Below are 19,450 nucleotides of genomic sequence, written 5' to 3' on the forward strand. Positions count from 1 at the left end.
TGAAGATCATCAAAGGTTAGTGCTACATTTAGCTGTGGTTTGGGTTTATGTGACATTATATGCTAGCTTGAAAAATGGGTGTCTGATTATTTCTGGCTGGGTATTCTGCTGACATAATCTAATGTTTTGCTTTCGTTGTAAAGCCTTTTTGAAATCGGACATTGTGGTTAGATTAGCGAGAGTCTTATCTTTAAAATGGTGTAAAATAGTCATATTTTTTAAAAATTGAAGTAATAGCATATCTAAGGATTTGAATAACGCGCCACAGGATTCAACTGGCTGTTGAGTAGGTGGGACGCTTGGGTTAAGTTTGCTGAAAATAAACACAGTTCACAGTGAGAGGTTGTTTCTTTTTTTGCTGAGTTTATATGCAGTAAACTTTGGGATGAATTAAAACACAAATGATTAATGAGTGGAGGGAGGACAGTGGAGTCCTGCTGAACAGAAGTTGTTTTGTTTTGTCTGTAATTAAAACTGCGTTGCTTTTTAAGATTTAGCATTGTGAGAAAAAAAAAGAAAATCTTCCAGGAGGATGGGGTGTCCTTAACTCTCCCTTTGAAATGTTTCCCAAGGCTGTTGTCTTGGGAGAGCAGTTAGTGAAATTCTGCAGTTTTATAAAGTATAAAAGGTACCTGGATCCAGCCGTAAAGGGAGCTTCCAATTAAGTGAGGCCTGGCCATTTGTTTGATTTTTTGTCTATGTTTTACCACACACACACACACACACACACACACACAACCTACAGTATCTGATTTATTGTGTGGGGTCTTTGTATTTAGTTTTAGTGGGTTCTTCATGGGTTAGAAAGGATGCACCTTAAACGCCACACAAATGACATTTTCTGAAGTATCTATTGTCCAACTTTTGGTTGCAGACATGCGAGTTCTCCTGATAAGAAATGTTTTGAAAAACCCAATGTAAACCTGGTACACAGAATGTTTGTAATGTCTTTAAATAATTGAGTCTGAAGTACAGGGGAAGAAAAGGAAAAGAACAGTCTCAATGAGAACAGACTCACTTAATGGTGTTGAATGACCTCTGTTCTGACTTTCTGGTGAGGCCTGATCACCCTCACCAGAAAGGCTAGATACATTGGGTGAGATTTAAGTATAATATGTAAATGCTGGTAAATATGAAGAAGTGTATTGCTGCTGTTATGTTTGATTTGTTTTTGTCTTGCTTCAATACAAATCTCACCAGATTGGGTCTGCTGTATGTTCGGGATTTCTCCGTAAGGGTTAGTCCTCTAACTCCCTGACCCTGTAATTCTGCGGTGAGGTTGCCAATAAAAGGCAACCTGTCTAAATGACTACAGACCCGTAGCACTCACGTTCGTAGCCATGAAGTGCTTTGAAAGGTTGGTAATGGCTCACATCAACACCCTTATCCCAGAAACCCTAGACCCACTTCAATTTGCATACCGCCCAAACAGATCCACAGATGATGCACTCTCTATTGCACTCCACACTGCACTTTCTCACCTGGACAAAAGGAACACTTATGTGAAAATGCTATTCATTGACTACAGCTCAGCATTCAACACCATAGTACCCTCAAAGCTCATCACTAAGCTAAGGATCCTGGGACTAAACACCTCCCTCTGCAACTGGATCCTGGACTTCCTGACGGGCCGCCCCCAGGTGGTGAGGGTAGGTAGCAACACATCTGCCACGCTGATCCTCAACACTGGAGCTCCCCAGGGGTGCGTGCTCCTGTACTCCCTGTTCACCCACGACTGCATGGCCAGGCATGACTCCAACACCATCATTAAGTTTGCAGACGACACAACAATGGTAGGCCTGATCACCGACAACAACGAGACAGCCTATAGGGAGGAAGTCAGAGACCTGGCCGGGTGGTTCCAAAATAACAACCTATCCCTCAACATAACCAAGACTAAGGAGATTGTGGACTACAGGAAAAGGGAGGACTGAGCACGCCCACATTCTCATCAACGGGGCTGTATTGGAGCAGGTTGAGAGCTTCAAGTTCCTTGGTGTCCACATCAACAACAAACTAGAATGGTCCAAACACACCAAGACAGTCGTGAAGAGGGCACGGCAAAGCCTATTCCCGCTCAGGAAACTAAAAAGATTTGGCATGGGTCCTGAGATCCTCAAAAGGTTCTACAGCGGCAACATCGAGAGCATCCTGACTGGTTGCATCACTGCCTGGTACGGCAATTGCTCGGCCTCTGACCGCAAGGCACTACAGAGGGTAGTGCGTACGGCCCAGTACATCACTGGGGCTAAGCTGCGTGCCATCCAGGACCTCTACACCAGGCGGTGTCAGAGGAAGGCCCTAAAAATTGTCGAAGACCCCAGCCACCCCAGTCAGAGACTGTTCTCTCTACTACCGCATGGCAAGGTGTTCCGGAGTGCCAAGTCAAGGACAAAAAGGCTTCTCAACAGTTTTTACCCCCAAGCCATAAGACTCCTGAACAAGTAATCATATGGCTATCCGGACTATTTGCATTATTTTTTGTTACAAGCAGTGTTTCGTTAAAGCCTATTTATTTTTGTTACAAGCCGTGTTTCGTTAAAGCCTGCGTAAAGCTCATTTGTTTCAATGTACCGGGAGGCACCTGCGGCTTATAGACATGTGCGGCTTATTTATGTTCAAATGTATTATTTTTTTAAATTCAGTGGGTGCGGCTTATATTCAGGTGCGCTTAATAGTCCGGAAATTACGGTATGTCATCGTTATATATATATATCCTGTACCGCCTGTAAATGTACATTCTGCCAGTGTCTGTGTGTGCTAAATTGAGGGTCTTAAATTCGAGTGACAGACTCAATGTGAAGAACGGGCTGGATAATTGATAAATAGTTCTAATTATAATTTGGAAAGGAGAGAGAGAGAGCGCTGCCCCTAAACTGTGAGGGGAGGGTGCACTGCTCATCCTGCAGATGGTTTCTGAAACTAATTCAATATTTGTAAGAATCTTGTGAGTCTAGGGAGTGTTCCTCTCAGGGAAACCTTTTTGTGTCCTCCGAGAGGGAGGTTATCAGAAAACCCACTAGATTGTAGCTTGGGCTAAACATAATTGGGACATTGATAATAGGGGCTTTGTGGTCCATGCCCCAATCTCATTCTCATCAAGGGTGGTGTGAAATGATTAAACATGTATCTCCCTCTTCAAGTCAATATTTATTCTAGGTGGCGTGGAACAGGTGACTGATCATTGTTCCAGATGAGGCACTGTTGGAAACTGACTAATTGACTTGAGCAAGTTCTAGTATGTTTATAACTATACAAGTGGCCTAGCAGTAGTAATTAATGCGTTATAGTTTAGATGGAATGATCTATGTGCAAATGTATGTGTGGCCGGAGGCAAAGTACAAAAGGGGGCATGTCTCAGACAGAATGTTTCCATAAGGGTGAGATAGGAGTCACATGATAGAGCTAATGTGAACTATTGCCCTATAACAGTGTCTTATAGCTTTACTGATTTAAATGATTATATTCCCTCATTATATTCACTTATGAATATATTACTCAGAAATAGCTCTTTGTGAATGAGAAGGATAATTATCCAGTGGATTGCGGCAGGCTGCTGGAATGTGCACCTCCTGATCTCAAGGTTTCTCCTGACTGATTAGAAGACCGGGAGATGTGTGGAGGAGTACAAAGGTTCTGGACTTGGGCTGGGACGATAACACCACCACCTGTCTAGCCACGGAGATTCATTGTACATCCAAGACTCAGGATGGGGGAGGGCTTGTTTTGGAAAACAATTCTACTAGTTGACTGCACTTTGCACGAAAAAAAGCGGCGAAGTGAGGTTGATATAGCGTGGGAACACCTCTCGTAAAACCTGCAGCCTGACGAGGAAGTCTGAGTAAAAGCATGAGTAGGTGTTTTTAGAGCCTTAATTTTAGTGGACCCCAGCAGAACAGAATCCCAAAGTTATAGAGTCAGGCTAAGGGAGAGTGGGAATCGTCATGTTATCAAACTTCGGTTTTTGCCATATATGATTATGCCTAGTTTAACGCATTACTAGTACTTGTCATATTTAGTGTTTTATTTTTATTTTCAAGTCTTTTGCTGTCTTAGGAACCCAAAGGAGGAAGAGAAAGTCAAAAGCTCCAGCTGAAATGTCATTATCAGAAACCGCTAGAAGCTACTCTGGCAATGAAGATAGCGAGTGGGAGGTGACAGCTTGGCTGTCAACTATGTTTGGATCAGAGTCTGTGAACCTTGCAAAATGGGCTATGTTGGGACTATTTGTCCTTGTGTGCGTGTGATAACATTGGAGAACTTACATAAATCAAATTGTGTAATGAAGCCTGTGTCTAACTGTATGAAGCGAAGGTCTTAAAGTAAACCTTTCTACTGCAATGGTTTTACAAGTGTAATCAATAAAGATTTCTTCATTTACTTTGACTTGGAGTCCTCAGTGATGAATTTCCATGACAGTTCACTCCCCCTCAGATTGAAAAGTAATGGACGCAAGATAGTGAGTGAAATATGAATGAAACTCCCTGTAGTCCACGCTTACACCTATCCAATATTTTTAAACCCAAGGGGTGAGTGAACTAGTGTAGTGCACACTGAAGGGGAAAGGGTAGGGATGGAAAAACACACATGGAGTGATGTCACTCACCTCCAAAAACCTGGGGCATGCTGGACATACATTGTTGTGCCTGGGCTGACGAGACTCCTGTCACAGGGCCAAACATCCCCCTGGGACACAACACAACACCGGCGTTAGAGTGACCCCATGGACTCACCGTGACAGAGGCTGCGTCCCAAATACCTACATGGTCCCTAGCAGTGGTGCTAAAAGCAGTGCACTTTTAGAGAATAGGGTGCCATTTGGGGTGCAACAAGAGAGAGGTGAGGGCTGAGTATCATTTTGAAAAATAGATCTACTTGTTGGTAACAAGAAAGTTGCCTTTTATATTTAGAAAGATGTGAATATAAGAGAGACAGACAGAAAGAACAAGGCATAAACTAGAGGGTAATGGGAAGAGGGTGAATTCATCTGATGGTGTGTTCTCGTACCCTTGAGAAGTGCTGATGGTGTTGTAGACGCTGGTGGCGGGGGCCGACGAGCCGAACACGGTGTCCAGCTCGGCCAGCGCGGCGTAGCGGTCTGCCGCCGACGTACCCGTCAGCTGACTCTGGGGGTGACGCAGTCCTGCCGACGCCGCCGGGGGGAGAGAGCCTAGAACCCCGCTAGGGACACTACCTCCTGAAAAAACACACAGGCTGGTTCACAACACAGGGAGGCCAGGAGGGTACTAGTAACTCCATTCATCTCCCACCAACGGCAGCGAGAGCAACACATCATGCCAACACAAAGGAGACCTGCTCCTCGAGGGCCACAATCCAGACAGCTCCACACTCAAGCAACGTCACCATCTTCACAACAAGCTGTGATCTAGTTATTGTAGTTGTATGAACGAACATATGTGATCTAGAAGTCAGAAATGGAATGCTGGAAGCGACTGGACCATAGTCCTCAAGGTGCAGGTCAGGACAGAATAGATATCAAAGAAGCTCTAAGATACCCCAGTGCTAAGAAAGGTTTTTCCACACAGAGGAAACGATGTGTGACGATTCCCACTCTCCCTTAGCCTGACTCTATACCTTTGGGATTCTGTTCTGCTGGGGTCCACTAAAATGAAGGCTCTAAAAACACCTACTCATGCTTTTACTCAGACTTCCTTGTCAGGCTGCAGGTTTTACGAGAGGTGTTCCCACGCCATATCACCCTCACTTCACCTCTGTTTTTGTGCAAAGTGTAGTCAACTAGCAGAATTATTGTTTTCCAAAACAAGATACCCCAGTGCTAAGAAAAGGTTTTTCACACAGAGGTAACCATAGCAATTCAGGTGACAGGTGAGCTGACATTAGGACCAGACAGTGAGCTGGTATGACTGACCAGATGGGGCGCAAAAGTGTTGGAATCCCAGAAAGCCTGATTTTAACAACAGGGTTTTATGAGCACCTGGGGCAGTACGTATCAAGTGTCTCAGAGAAGGAATTGCGATTTAGGATCAGTTTTGCCTTTTAGAACACAATGAATGGGATTAAATGGACAGGGGAGACGTGATCCTAGATCAGCACTCCTACTCCGAAATGCTTGATACATACGGCCGCAGATTTACACTTATGTTTTAAGCTTGCAAAGGTCTCTCTTGTATATCTCGAAATAATGTCAAATGACTACTGGTTTCGCAGGTTGACATTTAGGGAGCTACCATACAGTGCATTCAGAAAGTATTCAGACCCTGACTTTTTCCACAATTTGTTTTGTTACAGCCTTACTCTAAAATAGATTAAATCGTTTTTTCCCCCCCTCAATCTATACACAATACCCCATAATGACAAAACAAAAATCTGAAATATCACATTTACATAAGTATTCAGACCCTTTACTAAGTACTTTGTTGAAGAACCTTTGGCAGCAATTAAAGCGAGTCTTCTTGGGTATGAAGCTACAAAGCACACCTGTATTTGGGGAGTTTCTTCCATTCTTCTCTGCAGATCCTCTCAAGCTCTGTCAGGTTGGATGGGGAGCGTCGCTGCACAGCTATTTTCAGGTCTCGCCAGAGATGTGCAATCGGGTTCAAGTACGGGCTCTGGCTGGGCCACTCAAGGACATTCAGAGACTTGTCCCGAAGCAGGTTTCGTAAAGGATCTCTCTGTACTTTGCTCTGGTCATCTTTGCCTCGACCCTGACTAGTCTCCCAGTCCCTGCCACTGAAAAACATCCCCACAGCATGATGTTGTCACCACCATGCTTCACCGTCAGGATGATATTGGCCAAGATGATGAGCGGGGCCTGCTTTCCTCCAGACGTAACGCTTGGCATTCAGGCCAAAGAGTTCAAATCATGGTTTCATCAGACCAGATAATCTTATTTCTCATGGTCTGAGAGTTCTTTAAGTGACATTTGGCAAACTCCAATCGGGCTGCCATGTGTCTTTTACTGAGGAGTGGCTTCCGTCTGGCCACTCTACCATAAAAGGCCTGATTGGTGGAGCGCTGCAGAGATGGCCGTCTTTCTGAAAGTTTTTCCCATCTCCACAGAGGAACTCTGGAGCACTGTCAGTGACCATCGGGTTCTTGGTCACCTCCCTGAACAAGGCCCATCTCCCCCATTTGCTCAGTTTGGCCGGGAGGCCAGCTCTAGGAAGAGTCTTGGTGGTTCCAAACTTCTTCCCTTTAAGAATGATGGAAGCCACTGTGTTCTTGAGGACCTTCAACGCTGCAGAAAAGTTTTGGAACCCTTCCCCAGAGTTTTCCCAACAATAGACTGTGAGAATGTTAGGATTATTTTGCTCTTCACTCGCAGTCACTTAGTAGCCTAGGCCTACTCCCGACCAGTCACCTTGTACAGCGGCACATTATCCTAAAGGAAACCCTGAGACCTACATAGGCTAATGTAAAACACATTTTCATTTTTTCTTGGAATAGAAACACCATAATATTTATCAATTTAATTAAGCTAAATTTATAACAGTATAAACAGCACAACAAATACAATAATGAATAATTTACAAACACATTTTTATCAATTCCATATAGTCTGTTCTAACAAAAAAGGTTAAAGTCTTTCGTACAGCCAAGATTAAAAACAGTCAAATGCATTCGTGAATTCAATCGCTTAAGCCAGCATGTTGCGGTTTATTCATTGTTTAATTATTCAAGGCTCCCTTTGTTATTTCATTTTATAACTAAAAAGCTTGACTGTATTTAAAGACATGGATGACTTGTATGTTGTGATGACATGCACAAATGTATGGATGATTGATAGATATATATTGAAGTAGGCCTTTATGCCAGTAAGTAAGATGCGTTAAGACAGCTACAGTAAACAGGACTGTGAAGCCTACAGTGCCATGTCAATTCAATAACTTTGAACCCACCTGTCCCTGACTTTTCCTAAATGTGTGTATTTTACACACTAGCAGTAGGCCTACATTGAGATAAATACCATAAAACTTTCAGAGAATTTTATCCTCAATCCGCCATGAAGGTCTGCTGCACCATCTGCATATTAACAGTAGAATAGCCAGGACCCGATGAGTTGACTACCAGTCTAACAAATCAATGTAATATACACAATCACAAAGTCCATTCATATTTTGTTTAGGGAGGTCATTAAAAACAAGACAATTTATTTCTAAATAACAGAATAGTGTGTTTTATTATTTATTGATCTGTGCTATAGCAGCTGAGGCTATGGCGGTGCCATGTCAATGAAATTAACTTAACTTTAGCAGACATCACATGCTTATATTCCCCAGCCCTTTACAATATGAATGATGGAATACAACAGAATAAAAACAGAAAGGATATTTGCTGATTGTCATCACTAGGCATGGAGCTGTGGTTATTCTAGGAAAATGTTTTATTTTGAAGGAGAACCCATCTGTAAAACATTGTGTTGTTTGGCAAAACTAGCTTCATTAAAAACCTTGGAATATGCTCTTTCGGATAGGGTATAGCAATCAAAACATCTGGTCTGCATGGACCTCTGTAGAATTATTTGGAAAAGTAAGCAAGCGCTAACAAGCTTAAAAAAGACACCCTCAAAGATGCCCTCTGGTGGTCGAACTAGCATTAATAGTAACAATGGCTGACAGTAAAATACTATGACTTCATTCACTCCAAAATGCCATACCATTCCGCAGCATCCCACAAGCTGTGCTGTGGTATTACACAACTTTTAAGTGAGGACCCACTGTACCTGCTGGATCTGAAAGGATGGGACCCGGATATGATCTCTTCTACACCATGCATGAGCTCATCATCCCCAACCCGATAGCAATCTCACTCTACTCAACGAATCTTGAAGTCTGCCAAACACAGTGCAGGCTGGCTCGCAGCAGGGAGAGGTTAACCTTACTCTGTTTTTTTTTCAGAGCTAAAGATGGTATCCAGGTCAGCCAGAGCTGCGTATCTATCGGTGGGGACGCTAGTAGTGCCGCTGTCTCTGTCTACCGGCCCATTGGGCGTTCCTGCGGTGGAGGAGTTACTCTGGCTCTGGGAGGAGGAACTGAAGCATCCAAAGTAGGTGCTACAGGACTTGGGGAAGTGGTAAAAATGTGCTAAATTGCTATCGTTAGCTAGGCCTCCCCTGAGGAAGTGCTACCTGCGAGAGAGAAAGAGAGGAGTCACACAATAGAGGCCTGGGTGTGTGTGTTCCTGACTGTGCAGTGTAAATCTGGGGGGCTGGATTGAACACTGTGTGCTACTGGAGGCAGGCAGCATCAACAGAGCACAGCAGTGTCACCTTTCATTTACAACAGCACTGTTCTTCATCTGACCTGAAATCAATGGAAAGGATCTGAATTATACTGTCGAGTAGTATAACTGTCAGATCTAATGGAGTCAACGGTGTCAGACTTGAAATGAGCCCAACAGCACTCATGGTCCTTAGTCTGACTGTACCAAGAGCCACACGGTGGCTTCAAGTGTGTTTGTAGGATGATCGGAGCCTTTCTTAACAATCATCTTACCCGAGGGTTAGTTAGGCACAGAGGCTGGTCACTGTCTGACGAAACGGCGTGAGAGAGTTGAAGTAAAGGAAGAGAAGGAGCGTCACTTCAATGAGTGGTTTGAGGGTAAACCTGACTGTTGCTATGGAATAAGAAATCCTGTCTACTCTCCTGTCTGACAAATTAACACACCTACAGTGAATCACCGAATTGCCTACACTGTTACAAGATCTTACAGTGAGGGGAAAAAGTATTTGATCCCCTGCTGATTTTGTACGTTTGCCCACTGACAAAGAAATGATCAGTCTATAATTTTAATGGTAGGTTTATTTGAACAGTGAGAGACAGAATAACAAAAAAATCCAAATCATTTTATAACATTTTTGACATGCGTTTTTCTGGATGTTTTTGTTGTTATTCTGTCTCTCACTGTTCAAATAAACCTACCATTAAAATTATACACTGATCATTTCTTTGTCAGTGGGCAAACGTACAAAATCAGCAGGGGATCAAATACTTTTTTCCCTCACTGTAGTTCAATACATAAGTGGAGAAATATCTTTAGATTTTAGATTAATAATCTCAAATCATTCTTAAAATGACCTTCTGCAGGATAAGAATTCCAGAGGCTGAGGTAATAATTGCCCGTATTTTCTTTCAATAGCTGGCTGCAGTTTAGACCGCATGACATCATGTTAGTTTGCACCAATGGCCCAGTACTTCTGGATATGAACAGGTCAGCAAACATCAAAGAGCATACAACACACGCATCCACAGACAGGCACACACACATCAATAGGAACAACCATAGACATTGATATGGGAAAACCCTTAGAGCCTATCAGACAGACAGAGGGGAGAAAGGGCAGTTAGGTGTTAGCTAGAGGCTGAGCCCAGTGAGAGGGAGAGAACTTACTGTGAGCACCTGCTCCCGGGTGAGGGAGAGCAGTGCCAGCGGTGGCAAACTCACCCACACTGCGGCTGGATGAGAGGGACGTGAACGCTTGCAGCCAAAACAGGAGGGGGCGGAGGGGAAATGAGTACCAGAGAGACAGGGTGGGGGGGGGAAAGAAAAAGAAATATAAACCAAAAGGGGGAAGAAAGTGTGTGAACATCACCCAAAAGCAAAACAAAATCATAACAGAGCGAATGGAGTCAGTGTTAAAGCAGAGGCCAGGCAGTGTGGTGGTCAGTGTGAGTGAGAGCAGGAGGAGCCTTGAGAGAAAGGGAGGTGCATCACCATAGTCTAAAGTGGTTTCCTCTCATCATCTGCACAGATCTGGAAAACATACAGGCTAGATGAAAGCAGACATGAGAGATAGAGGTCTAACTGTACATTTGTTTGATTCTTTCAGATCAGTGCGGATGAAAGAAAGGAGACAAGGAGAGGACGCCACTGTAGAGTGTTGAGATGCACCCAAAGAGCAGTGCATTCCCATTCACCACCGTGTAGAAGTCAAGAGGTCATCTGCAGACTGCAGGCATTAGTCTCCAACAGAGGGCAGTGTGGTACATTCAAAAGTAATTCCCTTGACTGTGGGTGGGGAAACTAGCCAGTGAGTGAGTGTATGTAGCTTGAGCAGCTAGCCAGCCAGCCAGCTAGCAAATACAGAGCCAATGAGAGTGAAGAACTGAATGGAGCAGAGTGGAGCCATGGACCAGGATGGTGAGAAGTGAGTGACATAGACAAACAAACACATATGGAGATCTGTGTCCTAACATAAACAACACAGACAAAACGGACACAAAACGCATGACAAGTTGGAGTGAGAGAACTGATGTGAGCGTGTAACAGAGAGAGAAAGTGTGTGCGAGATAGAAACAGGTCACGACAGGTGAATGGAGCATGCTCTACCTGTATGTGAGGTCTGGAAGGGGGCTTGGGGTGCCGAGGGGAAAGCACCCGATGGACCCGCGCTCCCAAACGCATCAAAGTTAGCAAAGTCTGCGTTTGCGTTCTGAGCAGCTGGAGGTTTGTAGGAGGGTCAAACACACATTTAAAAATTAAATTTAAAAAAAAAAAGGACAAACAGAACACAATGAATGAGATGATTAATGGTCACATGACACATGCTTGCATCCCAAATGGCACCCTTTTCCTATAGCGCACTGCTTTTGACCAGAGCACCCTGGTCTAAAGTAGTGCACTAAATAGGGTATAGGGTGCCATTTTGGATGATCCGACAGAAATGACACATTGAGAGATATGGAACTAGACTAGATGGAGCTAATGACAGACTGGCACCAGATGACAATGACAAACCAAAAACGGATGTGATGATGACAGGTCCACCGTCTCCTATAGGGCACCGCCCTGAACCTAAGCTCATGTTCCCTTCTAGTGTGTGTGTGTGTGTCGCTGTCTGGGTTCAATGTAAAACCCATTTTAAATCTAGCACATCTATTCATTTCACACTTTCTCATGGTCATGGCAATTCTGAATGATAAAAATACAACATCAACTAAAGCAAAGTTGGTAGAATGCATAGAATGAGTCATTTAATAGGATCTCTGTGGTTGAATTTAGAACTTTTGATTGGTAAAAGTAACAGTGTTGATTTGAAACCCATTTTACTTATTTGCCATGGTGATTCTATTCATAAGAATACAATTACATTTGAATATAATGATATCACAATTTTAAAGGGCAACTTCAGTAGAATTTAGGATGTTTGGTTGACTGGCACCAATGTTGACTTGGAACTCAGACGTGCGACTTGCTTCTGCTATCTAGGATTATACTTTTTTTTAACGAACTTCCAACACCCAGCGATTTCACCAGTCCGTACCATGGATGGCACAGAGACATCAATATCTTCCTGCAAGAAGTTCAAATTTCATCAACAATGGGAAGCATCAAATACTGTATTCTTACCATCATTTGGTCAATTTAAGTTTTGATTTGGCTTATGGTGCATTTCTCAAATTCCACATAGATGTAGAGATTAGATTATATATATAATTGGTTTTATTGCAACTTTAGGTCAGGTCCTCTGAGTTACTCAGAGATCTGGCATTGTGAGTGGTACTGGAAGTCCCAGTCCCGGCTACCACAACCAGCACCAGCCTGAGCAGGAGAAACATGGAGTTCCACGAGGATGGAGTTCCACGAGGATGGAGTTCCACGAGGATGGAGTTCTACGAGGATGGAGTTCTACGAGGATGGAGTTCTACAACTCTTTCTGATAAGTGATGAAAGCCATCTGGGGGAGTTAGCTGTACAGATGGGCTTCCTGTGAATCTCTGATTTATTGTTGAAGTAGTAGAAAGATAAGAAAGGATTGCTAGGTATAGTACTTTTGATAAGGGTGTAGGTTATTGTCCACTTTATGTATTTTTTTAAAAAATCCTATTTTAAGTATCAAATTGTAATGTGCCTTTTTTGAGTGAGTGTGTGTGTGTGTGTGTGTGCGTGCGTGCGTGCGTGCGTGCGTGCGTCTTTAAGCCTCATGTGTGCTTACTTGGTGCTGCCTCTCTGCCCACACTACATTAAGTTAGAACTTTATGGCTCTTTGAGGATGAGAAAACATTATCCTCTGAGCAAACACACGCTAACAGCTTTACACTAGCCTCATTAGTAACCATGGAGACTGACAGCCCATAGCCCTGTTAGAATTCTATAGTGTCTGGCGATGCTTTACATAGACCAGTGTGATGGACAATAGGGGGGGTCCTGTCAAGGAGTAGTAAGAAAAAGTGATGGCCAATACTCTTGAAATTAAGGAAACGATAATGTCTCTAAATCTTCTTCCACTACTATAAAACACTTTTGGACAGCTGAAGAAAGCACCCAAATATTTTTCAGGAAAATTACTTTTTATAATTCCATAAGTATAAGTGTATCATTGAGTTTAAGTATCATTGACCATTTAAGTCTCTCCACTACGTAGTAGATGTAACCACCGTGCCTGGTGTTTTTCTGACTCAAGGTGTAGTGATGGCTCCAGGGACCGGTGCAGCTCATGACACTCCTCCTGCTTACCTGGGTGGCTGTTGAAATGTGCAAAGTTGGCAAAGTTGGCTGCCAAGCCTGCTGCCGTCTGCGAGTGGGACGGAGCGGCGAAAATGTCTCCGCCCAGGTCGCTGAGGAGGTCAAACTTCTTGTCGTTGAACTGCTGCTGCTGGCTCAGCTGGAGGGCCTGGGCCGCACGACTCCCCACCGGAGACTGCAGACACACAACAGGGCTGTGTTCGTTAGGGCATGACATAGCAAACAGAATACAAAAACACGCATTTCTTATTGGACAGAAGTTCAGATGGAACTTCCCTGTTTCACTCCATTTTGTGCTAAACATGACTGTTACCTCACAGAGATATCTGAAGTTCACACTGGTTATCTTGTTGAAAGCATCTCACAAAGAGATATGTTTAGACTACTAGAGCCAGAAGGGTTTCCAGAACACATGACCTGACCAGAAACAGCTTCTATCTCAAGGCCACCAGACTTAAATAGCCATCACTAGCCAGCCTCCACCCAGAAACCTACCCTGAACTTAGTCACTGTCACTAGCCAGCCACCACCTGGTTACTCAACCCTGCAACTTAAGAAGCTGCTGCCCTATGTACATAGACAAGGAATCACTGGTCACTTTAATAATGTTTGCATACTGTTTTACTCATTTCATATACAGTACCAGTCAAAAGTTTGGACAGCTACTCATTCAAGGGTTTTTCTTTATTTGTACTATTTTCTACATCGTAGAATAATAGTCAAGACATCAAAACTATGAAATAACACATATGGAATCATATAATACCAAAAAAGTGTTAAACAAATCAAAATATATTTTAGATTCTTCAAAGTAGCCACCCTTTGCCTTGATGACAGCTTTGCACATTCTTGGCATTCTCTCAACCAGCTTCACCTGGAATGCTTTTCCAACAGTCTTGAAGTAGTTCCCACATATACTGAGCACCTGTTGGCTGCTTTTCCTTCACTCTGTGGTCCAACTCATCCCAAACCATCTCAATTGGGTTGAGGTCGAGTGATTGTGGAGGCCAGGTCATCCGATGCAGCACTCCATCACTCTCCTGCTTGGTTAAATAGCTCTTACACAGCCTGGAGGTGTGTTGGGTCATTGTCCTGTTGAAAAACAAATGATAGTCCCACTAAGCGCAAACCAGATGGGATGACGTATTGCTGCAGAATGCCGTGGTAGCCATGCTGGTTAAGTGTGCCTTCAATTCTAAATAACAGACAATGTCACCAGCAAAGCACCCCCACACCATCACACTTCCTCCTCCATGCTTCAAGGTGGGAACTACACGTGGAGATTATTTGTTCACCTACTCTGCATCTCACAAAGACACAGCGGTTGAAACCTCATCAGACCAAAGGACAGATTTCCACCGGTCTAATGTCCATTGCTCGTGTTTCTTGGCCCAAGCAAGTCTCTTCTTCTTATTGGTGTCCTTTAGTAGTGGTTTCTTTGCAGCAATTCGACCATGAAGGCCTGATTCAAGCAGTCTCCTCTGAACAGTTGATGTTGAGATGTGTCTGCTACTAGAACTCTGTGGGCTGCAATTTCTGAGGCTGGTGACTCTAATGAACTTATCCTCTGCAGCAGAGGTAACCCTGGGTCTTCCTTTCCTGTGGTGGTCCTCATGAGAGACAGTTTCATCATAGTGCTTGATGGTTTTTGCAACTGGACTTGAAGAACTTTAAAGTTCTTGACATTTTTTGGATTGACTGACCTTCATGTCTTAAAGTAATGATGGACTGTCATTTCTGTTTGCTTATTTGAGCTGTTTTTGCCATAATATGGACTTGGTCTTTTACCAAATAGGGCCATCTTCTGTATACCACCCCTACCTTGTCACAACACAACTGATTGGCTCAAACGCAGTAAGAAGTAATGAAATTCCACAAGTTAACAAGGCACACCTGTTAATTGAAATGCATTCCAGGTGACTACCTCATGAAACTGGTTGAGAGAATGCCAAGAGTGTGCAAAGCTGTCATCAATGCAAAGGGAGGCTACTTTAAAGAATCTAAAATATATTTTATTTGATGAACACTTTTTTGATTAGTACATGATTCCATATGTGTGTTTTCATAGTTTTGATGTCTTCACTATTATTCTACAATGTAGAAAATAGTAAAAATAAAGAAAAACCCTTGAATGAGTAGGTGGATCCAATCTTTTGACTGGTAGTGTATATATAATGCCATCCTACTCAACTATTGCTGTATACACACACACACACACACACACACACACACACACACACACACACACTATCCTACGTATTCTACAGATATACTAAATATTCTATCCACACACTGTCTATACATCACACACACACACACTCCAGACTCCTAATATTTATAGGTTTCTTAATTCCATTCCTTTACTTTTAGATGTGTGTGTATTGTTGTGAATGGTTAGATGTTACTGCACTGTTGGAGCTAGGAACACAAGAATTTCGCTACACCCACAATAACATCTGCTAAATATGTATATGTGAGGAATAACATTTGATTTGGTTATGGAAAACTTTGTATGGCCCGTTATCAGCCAGCTGAGTAACCAGTGTGTGTGTGTCTTACCTGACTGGGTGTGTGCTTGTTGAGGTGCAGGGTGGGGGCGGACTCCCCCAGCAGTGTTTTGAGGGGTCGGACTTCGGGGGTGCTGCTGGTGCTGCTGGCTGACGAGCCTGAGATTGAGGCGTGGACCGAAGCCACCACTTTGGCCTGCTCTGGGGGAACAAACCTAATCATAACAACAAAGGTGTTCAATTGGTTACACAGCAACACAGGATTCAATTCAAATGGACTCCTATAACCCAGCATCTCAGAGTAAGAGTGCTGATCTAGGATCATAATGAATCAGATTACATGGACGGGGGGGGACCTGATCCTAGATCAGCACTCCTACTCTTTGTGCATACAGCTCCTGAACATTAAAACAGAAAATGTCTGTTTACTGTTGGCTGCTCCTGTGAGAACATTTATACTGCGTTTAGATGGTACGAGGTAGACGGAAAATCGGATGTCATTGTTTTCAATGAGAGCACAACGGGAAATGCCGTCAGCCGCCATGGTAGACTGGACTTGCCGCAAGAGTTCAAATATTTCAACTTTTGCCATCTGTCATAGCGTTGTTTTCTACCGGATGTTGATTTGCACTTTGCTTACTGAAATCACCATCACCATAGCAACGCATACCGTTGGGCTGGCTTGCTTTTGCCGTTACCCTCTTTCTTGCTTTCTTGTCCTGCAATGCCGACTGGTATGACGGTTTTAACTAACGCATACAGTAACCTAGATATCATCCACTAAATACACATGGGTTGTTACTGATGCAAAGTGCCTTGCTGCTTGAGGGCCAACTGCAGTGAGCTGCCAGTCTCCAGGGCTTCCTCATGCAGTGAAGTGCCCCAAATGGCACCCTATTCACTTTTAAGTGCACTCCTTTTGGCCAGAGCCCTATGGACTCTACTCTACAGCAGCCACTCACCATCTCTTCTTCTCGTATTTCTCCTGAAGGAACTCCTTGACTTTCTGGGGTTCTCTGAAGTCCGGTATGGAGGCCGTTCTGTCGTCGTAAAGCCCCAGCCATATCTGTTTGCATGACTAGTGAAGACAGACAAGAGAGGGGATGGACAGAAACAGCAGAAAAACGTGTTTGGTGAAAAATGTAAGGTGAATAAAGGTCACAGGCAAATCAGAAGATGTGGTTCATCACCTTTAGAGAGGAAAAAGACAAACATGAAGAGAGAAAACCCTTCAACACCTCCAGGCAAAGACAGCAGCAGAATGTAGCACAGTCAGGAACACTCTTGGGAGCCCGGAAATGGAGAGATCTACAACCAACTTGCCAAGTGCTAAGAGACGTTACAGTACACACAGACACCTAGGATTTTACAATTAGAAGCAGACAAACAGAATACATAATGAAACAGACAGACAGACAAAGGAGACAGAGAGTGAGAGAAAGAGGGACACAGACAGGCACACACTATATAAAAAGAGGACAGACAGCAGCAGACAGTAAAGTCAAGGCTGAAGATAACACGTCCAAGGCTTGTGTCGGTGTTTCCAATAGGCCTAGAATATTCTTCTCACATAAAGCACCTGACACACATAGCCTGCAGAACAGCAACAAGGACAGGCTCGATTTTGTACCACTACCACGCATATCATCAAGCAGAAACGCATTACTCCAATTTGAAATCCTTAGCAGATGAAAGTGTGTGTGTGTGTGTGTGTGTGCGCACGCGCGTCAGGACCAACGTGTGGAACGCTTGAGAGAGCATCAGAGCACCATCTCCTGAAAGAGCTGCTCTGTGTCTGTTGTGCCGTGGCCACCCAGTCAGCACGCCACCACACTATTCTCAGCAAACACACAAATCCCACTTTACAGGATTAGGGGAAATATCTGGGGAATGTCACCCAAAACCAAAAGGGGGAAAGATGAGGCCGACCATATAGGATTCTGGAACACAAAGTAAGGAATTCCATAATCTGGGGTTAGAATACTTTTCATTGCACTGAGGGCAAGGAGTCAGCCAACCAGCGCTCCTTAGACTAATGTGAATAGATTTAAGAGGTGGAGATACGAAAGGTGGCCTAGCTTGTAGGACAATGGAAGTTGAATAGAAACATAGGCTACCAGCCTGGTCCCAGATCTGTTTGTGTGTCTGGCCATCACAATGGGGATAGAAGTCAGAAAGAGAGCATAAAACAGATCTGGGACCAGGCTAGAAAAACCCTTATTTATCATTATAAACCTATGGGTTTCTGCATTCTAGTCTCCATCAGGGTGCTAAGAACTGGAAGAGCTGGACAGAAAAAAAGAATGTTTGCTTCCCTTTGGTTCCTAGTGAATATGACCCAGGCAGACATCAGCAATGACCACAACAGTCCTGGGAGGTCTGTGGGGCCTGGTTACCATGACAACCTACATCATTGCCGTGTTTCTGGAGAAACTCGATTTCCTGTTGCGTGAAGGTCGTCATGGAGATGGACTTCACTCTGTGGGGTGGGTTCAGCCCTCGCCTGAAGACAGGAGAGGGAGGAGAGAAGAGAAGGGGGGAAGAGGGGAGAGATGAAAGAAGAGGAAGATGGGAGAGAAGAGGAATAGGAGGGGAGAGAGAACAGCAGAGAGGGAAAGAGGAGAGAAAGAGGGAAGGAGGTTAATTAAAGCATCACACATGAAGAGCCCTCCTATTAGATAGGATCATAAGATCCAGATCCCTGTACTGACTCCTATTCAGACTGGAATAATTCATTAGGAACGTGCTGAGTTCTGCTGGGCTTATTACTGTAGAATCTGGGACAAGGACAGAGCAGAGACATCACTAGAGAGGAGGGAGAGAGAGAGCAATTCTTCCCTTGTATAGCCTAACAACACGGGGGGAGCGTGAGGGAGCGAGAGAGAGAAATTCTACCCTTGCATAGCTTAACAACACGGGTACTGAACCCCGGGTTGCCGTCACGACACACAAGACATAACTGTTAGTTCACTGAGCTCAATCCTAAATAGTAGGCCTCGATCTAAGAGTCAACACTTGTCTTTCAGTCTCATGCAAGGTTACTTACTATGCAATGCTCGTTAAGTGACCTAGCTCTGCTACACTTGAAGGGAGTTAGCATTAGCCTAGGTGTGTGTGTATATATATATATATATGTATATATGTGTGTGTGTGTGTGTGTGTGTGTGTGTGTGTGAGAGAGAGAGAAAACGAGTGTTTGATGAAAGCGTGTGGGCTTTTAAAGTATGTGTTTGCGTTCCCTTGTGATGTGTGAGTGAGCCGAGACATCACGGAGGCTGGTTTCCTGCCTCCATTTCCTGGCGTGCGTGCCATTTCAAGAGAGGAGAAAAAAGTCTGCTGAGGAACAGCTGAAACTGTAACCCGTGTCACTCAGGTCACCTGAGCCTCAGCACTTGTTAATGACATTCGTCTTAACGTTTGCTCTAGACCAGTGGTGTTAAACCTGTGGTCTGGGGTACTGCAGGTGGTCCGCAATTATTTTTGTGTTTTTATGTATT

At 43.9% G+C, this 19,450-nt stretch overlaps 1 protein-coding gene across 7 annotated transcripts in view; it reads right to left on the reverse strand.

The window, feature by feature from the left end:
* LOC106580911 (arf-GAP domain and FG repeat-containing protein 1) overlaps positions 1-19,450 on the reverse strand; it is a 95,374-nt gene that overhangs the window by 12,827 nt on the left and 63,097 nt on the right. For 2 of the 7 annotated variants that reach the window (XM_014162449.2, XM_014162450.2), the window contains exons 2-9: positions 18,363-18,456; positions 16,916-17,031; positions 16,006-16,168; positions 13,438-13,621; positions 11,311-11,421; positions 10,372-10,458; positions 5,008-5,197; positions 4,607-4,686 (exon numbers count right to left, since the gene is read on the reverse strand). In XM_014162449.2, the coding sequence (XP_014017924.2) occupies positions 4,607-4,686; positions 5,008-5,197; positions 10,372-10,458; positions 11,311-11,421; positions 13,438-13,621; positions 16,006-16,168; positions 16,916-17,031; positions 18,363-18,456 (1,025 nt within the window). The remainder of the gene's footprint in view (positions 1-4,606; positions 4,687-5,007; positions 5,198-10,371; positions 10,459-11,310; positions 11,422-13,437; positions 13,622-16,005; positions 16,169-16,915; positions 17,032-18,362; positions 18,457-19,450) is intronic. The other 5 variants (XM_014162451.2, XM_014162453.2, XM_014162454.2 and 2 more) reach the window with 5 other exon arrangements.

The sequence above is a fragment of the Salmo salar genome, chromosome ssa20 (assembly GCF_905237065.1).
Source record: "Salmo salar chromosome ssa20, Ssal_v3.1, whole genome shotgun sequence".
NCBI lineage: Eukaryota > Metazoa > Chordata > Actinopteri > Salmoniformes > Salmonidae > Salmo > Salmo salar.